The sequence below is a fragment of the Suncus etruscus genome, chromosome 12 (genome assembly GCF_024139225.1).
Source record: "Suncus etruscus isolate mSunEtr1 chromosome 12, mSunEtr1.pri.cur, whole genome shotgun sequence".
NCBI classification, from domain to species: Eukaryota; Metazoa; Chordata; class Mammalia; order Eulipotyphla; family Soricidae; genus Suncus; species Suncus etruscus.
In genome coordinates, this window is record NC_064859.1 from 94070380 (window position 1) to 94088503 (window position 18124).

Genomic DNA, 18124 nt, shown 5'->3' on the forward strand with positions numbered 1-18124 from the left:
TATGTCGTTAGCTACAAATTTTCAATTTATGAAAGTAATAATTTATCATTTAAATCTGTCTTGATAGTCTTCCATCTCCATATCCGTTATTGTTTTCTGAGGGTGGCTCCATTACACTGTGTTTTAAACTTCCGCAGTTTGACAAGAAAACCTAGTCAAGGGGGGGTGGGGGGGGAGGAAGGCAAAGTCATTATAATAATTAGAAGAATCTAATACCATTTAATATGGTCTGAAAACATTACTCACCTGTGTGACCAACTTGCCAGTGTGTAGGTCTAGCAATATAGGGAAATGATCCATATGGAAAATCACAGCGCGATTCTTCTGTATGATAAAATATATATGATAAAATACTTATCAAAAGCTACATTATAAATTCACAAAATTGTTAACCAATTATAGACCATTAACGGTAAGGTGTTTTCCTTTCAGACATTTGTTTTAAAAGCATTTGTTTTGAAGCTACTTTTGTGAGTCACTTAATAAAATGTAAACTTTTACATAATAAACTTAAATGAGGTTTTACACCCAAACACACTAACTTATGTGATAAAATCAGTGGGTACTAGAAAACTTGTTCAAAGCCTAAATAATGTGTGCTTAAAATAAAATTTATTCCTTGGGGAAAAAATCAGCATCTTAGAAAAGTTACTTTTTGGAATGTATTTGTATCTAAGGTCCTGCAAAATTCAGTTTACCAATACCAATAATCAGTGATATAAAGTTAAACACTTTTTCCTCAGTATTTTTTCAAATATTTCCAATCTAATCTCCTTGTGATGAGTAAACTATAAATGTTATAAAAAGCTCAGCTCTTCAAAGGCATGTTTTGGAGACCAGAGCGATAAAACAGCGGGGAGAGCAGTTGCCTTGCACACAGCCAATCTGGGTTTGATCCCTGACATCCTATAAGGTCCCGAGCCTACCAGGAGTGATTTATGAGTGCAGAGCCTAGAGTGCCACTGGATGTGCCTCCCCAAAGTGACATATTTTATTTAAAAAGGGGAGATCACTTTGTCCCAGTGAGATTTAACAATAAAAACAAAAATGTTTCTGGTAACTTATTATTCTGCATTCAGAAGTTCATTTCTTCACTTATTATTACAAAGATACAATCAAAGAAACCCTAAAACTCACCACAGTCATCTTGAAACATTTCACCTTCAAGTCCAGAATGCGACTGTAGATGCCTGTGGCCTTTAGGCTCCACTTCTTGGGGTAAAGTTCCACTTTTCTGTTTTGCAAGGCAAACCAACCAATCTCTTACTGTGACTTCGCTTATCTTTTCGCATGAGAGAGCAAGTTCATGGGTTTGAATTCCATCTAAAAGTTGAATAACCTGTGTAATGCTTTCAGAAAAGTGAAAAATACAGTTTAAATTTCAAAAATAATGATTTTTGAACTTCACTATCTTTTACCTAAATTGAAATGATACAAGTAAAGGGGAGGATTAGAACTGCAAGTTAGGGCACATTCTAAGTAATTTCATAAAATATTAAACAGCACACAAAGCATAATTCACACTACTGTTCACATTGTATACTTTTACATTTTTTATTTTAAATATGGACAAGCATAACGCTATTAGGTAATGCTTTAATAATGTAGTTGAATTCAGACATATTGGTTTTCCTAACATTTTTATTAACTGACACAGACATATCTCAGTTTGAATGAACATTTCGCTTTTTTTTTTTCCTTTGGCTAAAATTTTTAGGTTATCCTCAGCTGTGCTCAAGGTTTATTCCTGGCTCTGTGCTCAGAAATCACCCGTGACAGGCCTGGGAGGACCATATGGGATGCCGGGGATTAAACTCAGGTTGGATGTGTGCAAGGCAAACCCCCTACTGCTGTGCTATCGCGCCAGCCCCCAATTTAGCTTATTTTTTAAGACAACATAAAACTGTATTCAAAATCATACTACGTGTAGGAGAGCGAGTTTAACAGACTAAGAGAGTGTGCTTTCGTATGCAGGGGGCCCAGATTTGGTCCTTAATACCCCAGAGTATCTTCTGAACTGAGTACCTGTTGGGTGTTGTCCAAAAATGAAACACAACAAAGAATGTGCTGTAAATACATTATAAAACAATGTAAATATTACTTACTTTGCTAGATAAACAGCACATATACCACCTTGTTTAAGATTTTGGAAAAACACAGGCAAAGCCATTTGAGGATTTAACATATCCAGAGCTACCTGTCCACAGAGAGAAAATATCAGACTAAATCTGTTTAAGGTTTTCAGTTTTTACTGTAAAATGTTACTTTTAGAACGCAAATTACAAGGCTGGTAAGATAGCATGGAGGTAGGGCGTTTGCCTGGCATGTGGAAGGATGGTGGTTTGAATCCTGGCATCCCATATGGTCCCCCGAGCCTGCCAGGAGTGATTTCTGAGCATAGAGCCAGGAGTAACCCCTGAGCGCTGCCGGGTGTGACCCCCCCCAAAAAAGAAAACAAAACAAAAACAAATAATGCAAATTACCCAGTTACAGTATTTCACTTTTATTTTATTATTTTTATTTTTGATTCACATTCATTTGTGTTCAGAGGTTACTGCTGACTCTGCATTCAGAAATTACTTCTGGCAGGTTGGGGAATCATTATAGGATGCTGTGGATCAATCCTAGGTCAGCTGCATGCAAGGCAAACACCCTACCCACTGTGCTACTGCTCTGTCTGCACCCCACCCCAATCTATCATTTTGAACGAAAGAGTACTATCCCACAGGCACTCCCAACTCTGGCCCAACTGGACACCATAAGACAACCCCAATTCTTTTATGAACCCATCTGTCTGACATTTTGCATTTCCCACATTTTAAAAGGATCCCAAATGACTAAGAAATTGAAAGAATAAACTCGCTTAGACTATTCACACCTAAGGAATGAATTTTATGTTTTGAAAATGAACCACTCTCTTACACAGAATAATTGTTATTTAGAAACATATGGGGGGGGGGCGGAGAGATAGCACAGCGGTAGGGCATTTGCCTTGCATGCAGCCGATCCAGGAGGGACGGTGGTTCGAATCCCAGCATCCCGTATGGTCCCTGAGCCAGAAGTAACCCCTGAGCAACATCAGGTGTGACCCAAAAACAAAAAGTATATTGGGAGCCAGAGAAATAGCACATCAGTATAGGGTGTTTGCCTTACACGTGGCAGACCCAGGATGAACCTGTGTTTGATTCCTGGCATCCATGTGGTCCCCTGAGCCAGGAGTGATTTTTTTTTTTAGTAGTGATTTCTGAGTGCAGTCAGGAGTAACCCGAGTGTTGTCAGGTATGTCCCCCCGCCAAAAAAAAAAGGAAAGAAAAATATATTGGTAGAAAGGATGTTTTCATAATTTTCAGATTATGCATCCATCATGAAAATTGTTTGCATTGCTGCTTACAAATATATGCTTCCAAACTTGAAATTTGAAGTTTGAAAATTCAAATTTGGGGGCCAGAGAGATAGCATGGAGGTAGGGTGTTTGCCTTACATGTGGAAGGATGGTGGTTCAAATCCCAGCATCCCATATGGCCCCTCGTGCCTACCAGAAGTGATTTCTGAGCATAGAGCCAGGAGTAACCCGAGTGCTGCCGGTGTGACCCAAAAACCAAAAAAAAAGAAAAGAAAATTTGAATTTGAAAATTCTTGAAATAGAAGTTTCAAGAATAGTTTAAAGTGTACCACTATAAAAATTTTACTTCTATTGTTAATTAAGGATTTAGATGTTTTCCTAATTACAAACTAGTCTTAAATATTGGGCTAGTCTTTTTACTGCTTCCAAAAAGGAGCAGGAGCCAGAGTGACAGTATAGCGGGTATATATGTTTGCCTTGCACATGGCCAATCCCCGACATCCTGACCTATACGGTCCCCTAGGCATCATCAGGAGTTAATTCCTGAGTACAAAAGCAAGAGTCACCCCTGAGCATCAGCAGGTGTGCCCCATCCCCAAAACAAAAGTATCACACAACTTGTGATACTACTTTACTACATAAAAACTGCAATGGCATTCCAAAGAACAGTGGACCCCCCTCAGAAAGGGTAAGTTTTAAGACCATCTAAAGGCCAGATGAAAAATAGTATTAATGAGTAAAAGCGATAGTATTCCTCATGTTTTCACCAAACCTAAGGACATAATAGGAATAAATATCCTAACAAAGGGATAGGCAGCATTCAAACCCCAGTAAATATGAGTCAGAGGACTATACGTGACATGAAGATCATTGGAATTTTAAATAGAATTATAATAGAGAAACGAAGCGCTAGTTTATATATGAGCTGGAAACTCTTTAGAAACCTAGTAAAAGGATAACGCTTACCCTGTGGAAACTGAGGGGAAGTGTACTCCACTGGAGAAAACAGCAAATAAAATGCTCTGAGGCCGTAGAATACTTGATGGGTCTAAAAAGGCCACTGTCACTGAATGGAGACAAAAGCAGGAAAGGGTAAGGAATGATTGAGGTGGCACCCATGAACTGGGGTGGAACAAACTAGACTACTACAGGGTTTAACTTGGCTCAAGAAAAGGAAGGTCACTGGGCTTCCAACACCTATGTAGGAGACTTACTCAAGTCTGCACACTTGGCAGTGTCATTTTTATTTCTGCCCCAACTTGTATATCAGAGTTTAATTATGGTTTTAATTTTCAATTGATGTTTTACTTTTTTTCATGTAACTATTTACCAATTTATGTCTTTTGGGGGGGGCCACACCCAGTGACGCTCAGCAGTTACTCCTGGCTATGCGCTCAGAATTCGCTCCTATACCAACCACGGTCCATCCTAGGCTAGCACTTGCAAGGCAGATGCTTTACCTCCAGCGCCACCGCTCCAGCCCAATTTATGTCTTTTTTGAAGAAATGCCTGTTCAAAATCTCCTACCTATTGTGTGTTTGGGGGCCACACTAGTCGAGCTCAGTGATTACTCTGGGCTCTTGGGCTCAGGGTTGGCCACTCCTGGAGGCTGGGGGAAAAGTATGAGGTACCAGGGATAGAACCCAGGTCTGACTCATGCAAGGCAAACACCTTACCTACTGTACTATCTCTTTACCCCCAACCCATGTCCTCTCTAAAATATTTCACTTCCCTTTCTCTTCACTTACATCGAAATAATTTTCCTTAAGAACTATCTTGCTTCATAAAAAATAAATTAAAAATAAAGAGTATGATTGAACTCTTAACTTTTCTTGGTAATAAACACAAATTTTGCAAAAGAGCCAGAGAAATAATAGAGTGGGTAGGGCACTCATCCTGTGTGTGTCCAATCCAGACTCATTTCTTGACATCCTATATGCTCCCCCAAGCACCGCCAGGAATGAGGGATTCCTCAATACAGAACTGGGAACACGACTGGCTGTGGTCCAAAACCAAAAAAATAAATAAAAATAATAAACTATATGCAATAAAACCATAGAATTTGCCATTCAAAAGTGTATATTCCAAGTCTGGAAAGATAATAGTACAATAGGCAGAGTGCTTGCATTGCATATGTGACCCAAGTTTGATCCCCCACCCAAGCCTGCCAGGAATAAGCCCTGAGCACAGCAGGTGTGTCCCAAAGAGAAGGGGAAGAGTGGGGAGGGAAGAGAAGAAAAATGTATATTCTAGGGGCTGGAGAAATAGTATAGTGGTTATGGCACTTGCTTTGCATGTGACCAATCTAGATTTGATCTCCAACATCCCATAGAATGCTCCCCAGAGCACTCCCAGGAGTGAACCCTGAGAACAAAACCAAGAGTAAGCCCTCGGCAATGTAAACAGAATAAAGTACGAAGTCCCAGAGAGACATAAAAGGAGATAATGATGGGCGGCAAATGCCAACGGATGTGATGAGAAGCTGATATAAATTCTGAAAAGGTAGATCCAGTTAGGATTAGCTTAGGACATAGAAGAACAGGAGGAATCGGAAGGCTTAGGTTTAAGCCTAAACCTGTAATGAGGGAAATGAGACAATTGGAAGAATAAGGATGGAAGCAGTAAAGAGTCCAAATTTAGATGTAGTTTCTCTTAGATATTCAAGTAAAAGCTCTTAATGCCTGAGTGATTTAATATGTATTAATTAATATGTGAGGATCTCTTTGATCAGTCTATTTTATTAATAAGAAATCTTGTCAGTTGTTTGAATGCTCCTTCTGTTAAAATTCCCATTCATCAGTCACTCAAGCCAGAAAGTGGGAAGTTTCACCTTGAATTTTCATTTAAGAATCTGTGGGTTGGGGCTGGAGAGAGAAGTAAGGCGTTTGCCTTTCATGCAGAAGGACGGTGGTTCGAATCCTGGCATCCCATATGGTCCCCTGTGCCTGCCGGGGCGATCTCTGAGCATAGAACCAGGAGAAACCCAAGTGCTGCCAGGTGTGACCCAAAAACCAAAAAAAAAAAAAAAAAAAAGAATCTGTGAGGTTTTGGGAGCCATAGCACAGCAGTAGGGAGTTTGCCTTGCATGCGGCAAATCCCAGACAGACTCCGGTTCAATCCCAGCATCCTATATGGTCTCCTGAGCCTGCCAGCAATGACTTCTGAGCACAGAGCCAAGAATAATCCCTGAGCACCATCAGTGTGATCCAAAAACAACCAACCAAAAATCTATGGGGTTTTGATGCTTCTGTTTAGATGATAAACATGTATTCTGGGCCCAAAACACTGTCCAATGGGCTGGAGAAGACACAGGTTTGATCACCAGCACTGCATGTTTCCCTTGGAGCACTTCCAAAATCAACCTGAGCACAAAGCCAGGAAGAGCATTGAAGCATTGAAGCACCACTGGGTGTAACCCTAAAACAAACTACAGGCATGTAACCCCACAAATCTACTTAAGTATTTCTCGAATGATCCAACTGCCAGTGTGTTAGGTCAGGACCTCATCATCCTCAATGTAATGAAATGAAATACTACAGTTTTTTTACAGACAACCTCTCTTCTCAAATAGAATAGGAAGTCCCTAGAGTCACCATTTTCTCTAAGCTTGAAATACATATAAGTATTCACTCTCTAGTGCAGGGGTTCTTCAAACTTTTTAAAGATGGGGCCGGATTACGGTCCCATAGAGAGCTTGAGGGCCGGACTATATGAGCTACTAATTCCTACTCACACTGCACATATCTTATATAAATAAAATGAAAACCATTTATAAATAAACAGATCATGCACCAGTATTTCAATGGGAATTGTGGGCCTGCTTTTGGCTAATGAGATAGTCAATGTCCGGTTCCATATTTGTCACTGCCAGCCGTAACAAGTGATGCAAGTGGGCATCAGTTCATCTTGATCTGGTTGGAGATTTCAGATGTTTCATTCTTGAAAAAGTCTGTTCACAGGCATAAGTGCTACCAAAGATGGTTACCATTTTAAGTGCATGGTTTCTGATATTTGGATATACACTGAGTGTATATGCTGGCAGGTATCTTGACAACCAAACAGCGCTCACTGCTCGCGGGCCGGATCAGACTCCTCTGCGGGCCGCATGTGGCCCGCAGGCCATAGTTTGAAGACCCCTGCTCTAGGGCCTCGTGATTGCATCCACAACTTCATGCTTCTTTTTTCAGTTGGGGGTGGGTGGTACCTGGTAGTGGCTGGGAACCACACAGAGCCGAGGACCCAGCTCCTACATGCAAACCATGAATGTTGTAGCCCTTTTTTGATCTCTTCTTTGTATCTAATTATATAGCCATGTTATTTCACAAATCTTCCAAATAACTGTTTTTTTTCTTCTATATTGAAAATTCCTTTAAAAGCCTAATTTATTTTTTTTTTATCTAGGTCTGTAATGCATGCTTGTTGAATAAGAAAACCAGGTGGTTTTATAACTCAGAGGAATGTGATGTCGGATGGTAAAAGTTAGAGAAGCAATGCAGACTTTAGGGAAAGCTCCTTAATGGTGTTTCAGCATGAGAATAGCAGGAGATTGTACAGGAGATGAAAGGACTGACCCGGAAGTGAGGGGGCAAGACAGAAGCTAGCGAGGCAAACAACAGAGGGAACAGGAACAGGCGAACAAGTCAAGAAAAGCAAGTGGTAGGAAAGAAACCTAACAGATTTCTGTTTAATAGGCCCGTGGCTTTTTGCTGCCTTCACGCAGGACTTTTAACTGAAAGTTTTGTTTTTGGTGCCAGAGAGATAGCATGGAGGTAAGGCATTTGCCTTGCATGCAGAAGGTCATTGGTTCAAATCCCGGCATCCCATATGGTCCCCTGAGCCTGCCAGGAGCAATTTCTGAGCATGGAGCCAGGAGTAACCCCTGAGCGCTGCCGCGTGTGACCCAAAAACCAAAATCCAAAAAAAAAAAAAAGTTTTGTTTTGTTTTGGTTTGGTTTGGTTTGGGGGCCATACCTGGTGACTCAGGGGTTACTCCTCGCTATGAACTCAGAAATCGCTCCTGGCTTGGGGGACCATATGGAATGCTTTGTAGTAGATGACCAACTCAGGTTCGATCCCTGGCATCTCATATGATCCCCAAGCCCACCAGAAGTGATTCCTGTGTACAGAGCCAGGAATAACCCAAGCACTGTCAAGTGTGGCAAAAAAAATTTTTAATTTAAATTTTAAAAAGGGGGAGGAAGTGGGTGAGGCGATTCAGTAAAAGTGCATTCTTTTGGGGTCGGCGAGGCAGCGCTAGAGGTAAGGCACTAGCCAAGGAAAGACTGAGGTTCGATTCCCCAGGTCCAATATGGTCCCCCAAGCCAGGGGCAATTTCTGAGCGCTTAGCTAGGAGTAACCCCTCAGCATCAAACGGGGTAGCCCGAAAAACCAAAAACAAACAAACAAACAAAAAAAGTGCATTCTATGTGTGAGACTCTAGGTTCAATCCTTGACACTGCCAATAAACAAACAAACCACAAAATAAAAAAATGCTCCATTTGATGCTGGTTTGGCAACTGTATCTCTGCTAAAAGTCCAACTATGGGAGGAGGAGGATAACACAGCAGCAAGGCATTTGCCTTGTACGTGGCCAACACAGGATGACGATCCCAGTTCGAATCCGACATCCCATAATGATCCAGCGAGCCTGCCAGGAGTAACTTCTGAACGCAGAGCCAGGAGCAACCCTGAGCAATGCCAGGTGTGGAGCAAAATCAAAAAAAAAAAAAAAGAAAAAAAGTCCAACCGTGACATTCTTTCCACCCCTAAAGTCAAAACGCACCGGACAGTAAGAGAAACGTTACAAAACTTACCGCATCGAATGTTAAAGACTTTATGTCCTCAGTTGCTCTGGAAATGTCCTCATGAATAAAATCCACATTGTCTGGCCATTCTTCTGCATGACTCAATTTCCATGAAGCACGCCAGTGGTTATAATTCTTCTTAGCCAGCTCATGGTGGTCTTTTCGTATTTCAAAACTCACGACTCTTCCTTGTGGTCCAACTTCATTTTTTAAAAAATAGTCATAGGATTAATTTATTAAAATATCAAAATTCTACCTTACAAGAAAAAATAATTCAAATAGTTTGAGGTTACAATCGTCTCTACTCTAGTCCAGATACCTAGCCAACTCCCTCTTCAAAGATCAGATTTCCCACTATTTCTTGACTCTATCCAAAATAGCTGACATGTATTCACATAATAGGTGACTAGGTACAAGAGTCCACTTTTATCACACCTCGTGTTATGTGGGGAGAGTGGGTTTTGGGCCACACCTGGCGGTCATCAGGGTTACTCTTTGTTCCCTGCTCAGAAATTACTTCTGGCAGGTCCGGGGGACCACGTGGGTTGCTGGAAATCAAACCCGGGTCGCCATGCGCAATTCAAATGCTCTCCCCACTGTGCTATCACACCAGCCCCACATTGTGATATATTCTATGCAGTGCCCCATGTTTTCTTACCAATGACTCTCCAGTGATTTAACAATCTACCGGATTATTTTCAACATATATTCCATTGTTGGTTTATTTAACTAGTGACATACCAATGAACGTTTGTCTTTAGTTTTATGCTATACTTTTTAAAAGTATTAAAATGAGGACCAGAGCAAAAGCACAGCAGTAGGGCACTTGCCTTGCATGCAGGTGACCCAGGAAAGACTCAGGTTCAATGTCCCTGAGCCTGCTAGGAGCGATTTCTGAGAGCAGAGCCAGGAGTAACCCTGAGGACCACCATGTGTGACCAAAAAAAAAAAAAAAAAAAAAAAACAACTGTTCATCTTCACTAAAAGTAAAGCCAAGTTGGGGGGCCGGGCGGTGGCGCAAGAGGTAAGGTGCCTGCCTTGCCTGCACTAGCCTAGGACGGACCGCGGTTCGATCCCCCGGCGTCCCATATGGTCCCCCAAGCCAGGAGCAACTTCTGAGCGCATAGCCAGGAGTAACCCCTGAGCGTTACCGGGTGTGGCCCAAAAACCAAAAAAAAAAGAAAAAAAAAAAAAAAGTAAAGCCAAATGAAGCAGTAAGTTTGCAAAAAGCTGCAGTAGTTCAAATGGTCTCTGGAGCCCACCAGACTGTGTTCCCCCAGCACAGAGCCAGGAATAAGTGCTGATAAGAGCTGGATAAGAACAAAACCAAAAAAAAAAAAAAGATACATAATCATCAAAAAGCATAGAGGGAGAAATAGCAAAAAATAAAAGCGGGTGAAACAAGCAACTATTATTTATTTTCTATCCAAAATAAAAACCAGTTATTCATATTTGGTTTAATGTGAGTGTTTTCCCAAACATTTTTAGCTATTTAACTTTTATTACAAACAATGTGACTGTCCCATCACCCAATTTCAGCTTTTTATCCCGATCGCTTACCTGCTTTAGATAAAAACAAGCTCATTCCACCAGAGCCAGAGCCAGCTTCCAAGACAGTATCACCTGGATGGATATTCATCATCAACAATAACATAGTCACATCCTACGATTAAAACAGTGGGGTGACTCTGTGATCAAGAAGCATACACTAAGGACTTAATCCAGTATAGTAAGATGCAGTTTTGTTTTTTGTTTTTTTTTTTTTTTTTAAAAAAGGTTTAGACTGTCCCTATCTACCAAGCTTATATTTCAGGGGAATAATCAAAGTACAGAAAATGAGTAGTGAGGTCGGAGCGGTAGGGTGTTTGCTTTACACTCGGACTGACAGTGGTTCAATTCCCAGCATCCCATATGGTCCCCTGAGCCTACCATGAGTGGTTTCTGAGAGCAGCGCCAGGAGTAACCCCTGAGCACCACTGGGTGTGACCCCCCCCACACAAAAAAAAAAAAACATAGAACAAAAATTCAAAGAAAGTAATTAGTAGTCTAGCTAGTTTGAAGTGAGCAGGGAAATTGAAAAACAATCACGTGATAGAAACAGCTTTCAAAAATACAGAAGTAGAATAAACAGTGCGCCAACCTCAGTAACTTAGGAAATTTGAGCGACAGGAAGAACCTAAAATTAGATAAATGCCATTTTCAATAAATATAAAAATTGGGCCAGAATGATATAGTACATTTGCACTGCATAAGGCCAACCTGGGTTCGATCCCTTTATTCCACATGGTCCCCTCAGACAGCCAGGAGTGTCTAAGAACAAAGTCAGGAGTAAATCCTGAGCACTGATGGTGTGATCTACGCCCCAGTAATTGAAAAAAAATGTCAGGAGACTTTGGAGATAGCTGAACAGGCTGCAACACATGCCTGGCATTCTCAAGGGCCTGAGTTCAACCTTTGGAGTGGCCCCCAAACAACACTGCAATGCTAGTCTGAGTACTGAATTGCCTGGTTCACAAAGCTGAACAGAAAACTTTAGCCCAATGAGCCCCTGGGCACCGCTTGGGAACCCGCCTGCAATAAATACTTGACACTGCATTAAGAGTAATCTGGTGATTACTCTGATATGACTCCCCAAATCAGCATCACAGAAGAAAAGGATGAGGAGGGGAAAGGTGCTTTTCGAAATAAATTGGTCCCTTGGGGCCTAAGCAATAGTTCAGGGGATAAGGAGCTTAGACTCAGGTTCAATCCCCAGCATCCCATAGGGTCACCGGAAACAGCTTGGCATAATTCCTGAGTGCAGAATTAGGAGTAAACCCTGAGCATCGCTGGGTGAAATCAAAAAAATAATGAAAAAAATAGTAGTTGTGGGACCGGGGTGATAGCACAGCGGATGTGGCCCAGACCTACGTTTCATGTTAAGATCAAGTTATCTAATTTATCAGTACTAACAATACAATATAACAGGAAAGGTTCGCTCAAATGGCAGCTAAAATACTCCCTTGAAAAACATTACATCTTGGGCCCAGAGAGATAGCACAGCGGCGTTTGCCTTGCAAGCAGCCGATCCAGGACCAAAGGTGGTTGGTTCTAATCCTGGTGTCCCATATGGTCCCCCGTGCCTGCCAGGAGCTATTTCTGAGCAGACAGCCAGGAGGAACCCCTGAGCACTGCCGGGTGTGACCCAAAAACCAAAAAAAAAAAAAAAAAAAAGAAATAGAAAAACATTACATCTGGGGCCAGAGAGATAGCACAGCGGCGTTTGCCTTGCAAGCAGCCGATCCAGGACCTAAGGTCGTTGGTTCGAATCCTGGCGTCCCACATGGTTCCCCGTGCCTGCCAGGAACTATTTCTGAGAAGATAGCCAGGAGTAACCCCTGAGCATAGCCGGGTGTGGCCCAAAAACGAAAAAACAAAAAAAAGAAAGAAAAACATTACATCTTTTGGGCTGGAGAGCTAGCATGGAGGTAGGGCGCTTCGCTTGCCTTTCATGCAGAAGGACTGTGGGTGGTTGGAATCCCAGCATTCCATATGGTCCCCCGAGCCTGGCAGCAGCGACTTCTGACCATAGAGCCAGGAGAAACCCCTGACCGCTGCCGGGTGTGACCCAACCCCCCCCAAAAAAAAGAAAAAAATTACATCTTTTTTCTTTTTCCCCATTTTGGGGCCACACCTGACGACACTCAGGGGACCACATGCCGGGAGATCAAACCGGGTTGACAGCGTTGCAAGGCAAACTTTGCCCTTCCAGGGTGTGTGTGTGTGTGTGTGTGTGTGTGTGTGTGTGTGTCTTCCAGGGTGGGTGTGTGTGCCCTTCCAGGTTGTGTCTGTGTGTGTGTGTGTGTGTGTGTATGTGTGTCTTCCAGGGTGTGTGTGTGTGTGCTGGCTCTTCCAAACTTTGACCTTCCAGGTGTGTGTGTGTGTCTTCCAGGGGTTTGTGTGTGTGTCTCCAGGGTGTGGGTGTGTGTGTGTGTGTGTGTGTGTGTGTGTGTGTGTGTGTGTGTGCGCGCGCGCGCGCCTGACAAATCATCCCCGAGGCGTGCGCGATGGATCGCAGAGCCAGGCACCACAGACTGCTGTGCAGGCGAGCGAGCGGCCGGCCCAGGTCCCACCCCGAAGCCCGCCGGCGGCCGCGGGAGCCCCGCACCTTGGGGTAGGCGATGGCGGGCCCCCTGGGCATCAGCAGCACGTAGTCCTCCAGCGAGGGCCTCCGGAGCCAGTGCTCGCGGCCGGAGGAGCTGCGCAGCAGGAGGCCAGGCGCCCGCCCCACGATGTCGCTGTGCGGGACGGCGCCCCGGGCGCTGTGGAGGCGCCCGCCGCTGCTCAGCCGGAAGAGCTTCGGGCGCCGCGCGGCTCCCCTGCGAGTCTCGGCGACCACCAGCTCCCCGGCCCGGAAGGGCGCCTCGCTGCGGCCGTGGCGGGGACCAGACGAGCCCGGCCTGGACTCGCAGCACCGCGCTCTCGCTCCCTCGACGAAGAAACCGCCGGGCGCGAGAGCTCCGCGCCTCCCACAGCGCCCACGGAGCCACGCGAGCGCCCTAGGACTACAGCGCACGGCCATCTTGACAGCTCGCGCGGGCGCACTAAAGCGACGTCACGGAAGTCCCGCCCCTTCCGGCGCGGGCTCGCGGCCACACGAGCGCCCGTCACGGCGGCCCGCACGCGCGCACTAAAATGACGTCACGGGAATCCCGCCTTTTCCGGTGCGGTGGCTCATGGGAGTGCCGCCGCGGTGCTACTGCTACTGCGCTTGCGCAGCACGGGGTGAGGAGGGGGGGGTCTACTACCCGGAAGTCGATCAAGGAACATGTGAACTCCGGCCTTCTGCGGAGGGAATGACTCTGACTGTCACAGGTTCGAGTCCCGCTTCCGCCAGTTGTCTTGTGGACCTGTTGCAGGTGCAGCGGGTACCCCACCAGATTTTGGGGGGGGGGATGCGGAGGATGAGAGATCTAGCTGGAAACTTCTCCGTCATCCCTCCCTCGTGGAGATCCACTCTATGCTCATTCTTTTTAAGAAATGACTTTTTTGGGGCCGGAGAGATAGCATGGAGGTAAGGCGTTTACCTTTCATGCAGAAGGTCATCAGTTCGAATCCCGGCGTCCCATATGGTCCCCTGTGCATGCCAGGAGCAATTTCTGAGCACGAAGCCAGGAAAAACCCCTGAGCACTGCCGGGTGTGACCCAAAAACCACAAAAAAAAAAAAAGACTTTTTTAATGTATTTAAATTTGTTTATTTATTTAAATTAATTTAATTTATTTAATGAAAATGCATCACAGAGTTGACCTAACTGGTCATCATACATTCGTTTTAGGAAGACAAAAGCAACATATTTAAAAAAATAAAAAAAGAATAATGGAAGAAAAACTAAAGAGATGGAAAAGAAAGGAAAGAAGAAAAAGTTCAGTAGCAAGTATACTTTTTTCATTTTTAATTTTTTTTTCATTTTTAATTTTTTTTTCATTTTTAATTTATTTAAAGAAAATGCATTACATAGTTGACGTAACTGATCATCATACATTTGTTTTAGGAAGACCAAAAGCAAATATATGTTTTAAACAAATAGAAAATGGAAAGAAAAACTAAACAGATGGAAGAGAAAGGAAAAAAGAAAAAGTTCAGTAGCAAGTCTGTGTTTGAAAATGGTTGAATCCCCAATGAACTCATGAAAGCACTAGCAGAACATTCAGTAAGCTCTTCTTTTTTTTTAAAGGATAAAAATTAAAAAAAAATAAATAAATAAAAAACAGGAATAACGGTGTGAGAGTGGCAATTGTAGTTTGCATATGCCCAGCAAACTAATGGGAAAATGGGGGGAAAAAAGCCTTGGCCTAAATACAAGGAGACCTTATCCCTGAAGTTTTCTGGCATTTTTTTCTTTAAATCACAACTTTTTTTAATTGGATGGAAGCCCATTCAAACAAGTTAGCTTGAAAGTATTGTTTTTATGGCATTCTCTTCTGAATCCCTTGAACCATATGTATGTCATTCATTGAATTTTATTTCCTTCAAATACAATAGTTGGGGCCCTTCTTAGCTTTGATTTGATTGCTTTCTTGTTTTAAAATGGGCCTCAAGTTTAAAAGGGTAAGCTATTAGAATAAATAGAAAATCTATTTAAAAAAAAAAAAAAAAAAAGAGTTGGGCCGGGTAGGTGGCGCTGGAGGTAAGGTGTCTGCCTTGCAAGCGCTAGCCAAGGAAGGACCGCGGTTCGATCCCCCGGCGTCCCATATGGTTCCCCCAAGCCAGGGGCGATTTCTGAGCACATAGCCAGGAGTAACCCCTGAGCGTCAAACGGGTGTGGCCCAAAAACCCAAAAAAAAAAAAAAAAAAAAGAGTTAGCTTTATTCTATTTCAGAAAAGTCAGTGTTCTCTCCACACATTTCCCTTGCTTCCTTTCTTTCACACTTCACTAAGTAAATTTCTCTCAATAAAAACTTATTTTGAAAAAAAAGAAAAAAAACTTATTTTGCTACACACACACACACACACACACACACACACACTTTTTTTTTTAAGGGCTGGAGAGATAGTACTGACCATAGGGCACTAGCCTTTGTCTGGATTTAATCACCAGCATTCCCTTATAGTCCTCCCAGCCTGCCCAGAAACAAAAGCAAAAAATAGCAAAAGGATTGGCCTTGGTTTTTTTTTGTTTTTGTTTTTTTTTTGTTTTTTGGGTCACACCGGCACTGCTCAGGGGTTACTCCTGTGTCTGCACTCAGAAATCACTCCTGGCAGGCACCCAGGACCATATGGGATGATGGGATTCGAACCACTGTCCGTACTGGATTGGCTGTGTGCAAGGCAAACACTACCACTGTGCTATCTCTCTGGCCCCCAGGATTGGCCTTGTACGTTGGATCCAACGTACTATTTAATATGAAATGCCATTAACCCCTCCTCCCAACAAACCACAAAGGGAGAGGATTTCGTTTGTTTATTTGCTTTTTTGGATTTTGAGTCACACCCGGCAAGAGCTCAGGGGTTACTCCTAGCTCTATGCTCAGAAGTTGCTCCTGGTAGGCTCAGGGGACCATATGGGATGCCGGGATTTGAATCACTGTCTTTCTGCATGAAAGGCAAAGGGAGAAGATTTTTTTTTAATGTCTTTATTTAAGCAGTGTGATTACAAACATGTTTATAGTTTGTTTTCAGTTATTAAAAAAGAGAACATCCCCTTCACCAGTGCAACAATCCCACCATCAATGCCCCCCCATCTCCCTCCTTTCCCACCCCCTGCCCTTATTCAAGACAAGCATTCTACTTCTTTCACTCATTTACATTGTCATGATAATTGTTAGTGTAGTTATTTCTCTGCACTCACCACTCTTTGTGGTAAACTTCATATTGTGAGCCAGTCATTCCAGTACTCATCTCTATTGTCTCTGGGTATTATTAAAATAATGTCCTTATTTGTTTGTTTTTGGGTCACACCCAGTGGCAGTGCTCAGGAGTCACTCCTGGCTCTGCGTTTAGAAATCACCCTCGTGGGGCCAAAGAGATAGCATGGAGGTAAGGCATTTGCCTTGCATGCAGAAGGATAGTGGTTCGAATCCCCGCATCTTATATGGTCCCGAGCCTGTGGAGCAATTTCTAAGAGTAAAGCCAGGAGTAACCCTTGAGCGCTGCCAGATGTGACCCCCCCCAAAAAAAAAGAAATCGCCCTCGCAGGCATGTGGGATCTTATGGGATGCTGGGATTCGAACCACTGTCCACCCTGGATTGTCTGAGTGCAAGACAAATGCCCTACCGCTGTGCTATCTTTCTGGCCCATTTATTTATTTAGTTAGTTTTTTGGGTGACACCTGTTTGACACTCAGGGGTTACTCCTGGCTATGCACTCAGAAATCGCTCCTGGCTTTGGGGGGACCATATCGGACAACAAGGGATCAAACCAACCGTGGTCTGTCCTAGGCCAGCACTTGCAAGGCCTTACCTCTAGTGTCACATCTCCAGCCCATTTATTTTTATTTTTTTTTAATCCCACAGATGAGCGAGACTATACTGAGTCTATCTCTCTCCCTCTGACTTAATTCCTCAGCATAATAGTTTCCATGTACATTCACGTGTAGGAAATTTTCATGACTTCATTTTTCCTGATAGGTGCATAGTACTCCATTGTGTGTATGTACCACAGTTTCTTTAGACACTCATTTGTTGTTGGACATCTGGGTTGTTTCCAGATTCTGGATATTGTAAATTGCACTTCAATGATATAGGTGTGCAGACGGCATTTTTGTATTGCGTTTTTGTGTTCCTAGGGTATATCCCTAGGAGTGGAATAGCTGGATCATATAGGAGCTCAATTTCCAGTTTTTTGAGAAATCTCCATATTGTTTTCCATAAAAGCTAGACGCCATTCCCATCAGCAATGAATGAGAGTTCCTTTTTCTTCACATCCCCACCAGCACTTAATCTTCTTGTTCTTTGTGATGTGTGCTAGTCTCAGTGGCATAAGATGGTACCTCATTGTTATTTTGCTCAGGAAAAAACCCCTACCACCTCCAAGTTTAGACCACAAATGAACAAGCAAAGTCTTAATATGAGGCCCGGGAGGTGATTTTCAGGCCTGTAGTATACATATTTGAGTCCAGGGTCAATCCAGGAGACTGTGTGGTCTCTTGAGCACCAGGGGTGTGATCCAAAACCGAGAAAAAAAAGTGTGAGTATAATTAAAAATATAAATCCAGGGCCCGGAGAGATAGCACAGCGGCATTTGCCTTGCAAGCAGCCGATCCAGGACCAAAGGTGATTGGTTCGAATCCCGGTGTCCCATATGGTCCCCTGTGCCTGCCAGGAGCTATTTCTGAGCAGACAGCCAGGAGTAACCCCTGAGCACCGCCGGGTGTGGCCCAAAAACCAAAAAAAAAAAAAAAAAAGGGTACAAGACCAAGTCTTGTCAAAATCAAAGCCAAAGTCAAACACAATGAAATCATGAGACCCAAATTTTAACAATCAATCTTAAAATGGGC

The 18124-nt window shown here is 43.3% G+C and overlaps 1 protein-coding gene across 1 annotated transcript; it reads right to left on the reverse strand.

Moving 5' to 3' along the window:
• Positions 1–74: 74 nt before the first annotated feature.
• On the reverse strand, positions 75–13708 carry TRMT61B (tRNA methyltransferase 61B). The gene is made up of 7 exons (XM_049784691.1): positions 13295–13708; positions 10708–10810; positions 9157–9347; positions 2106–2197; positions 1138–1349; positions 247–324; positions 75–151 (listed from the first exon to the last, which is right to left on the reverse strand). The coding sequence occupies exons 1-7, from the start codon at positions 13706–13708 to the stop codon at positions 87–89; spliced, it is 1155 nt and encodes a 384-aa protein (XP_049640648.1). The 3' UTR covers positions 75–86.
• Between the last annotated feature and the right edge of the window lie 4416 nt (positions 13709–18124).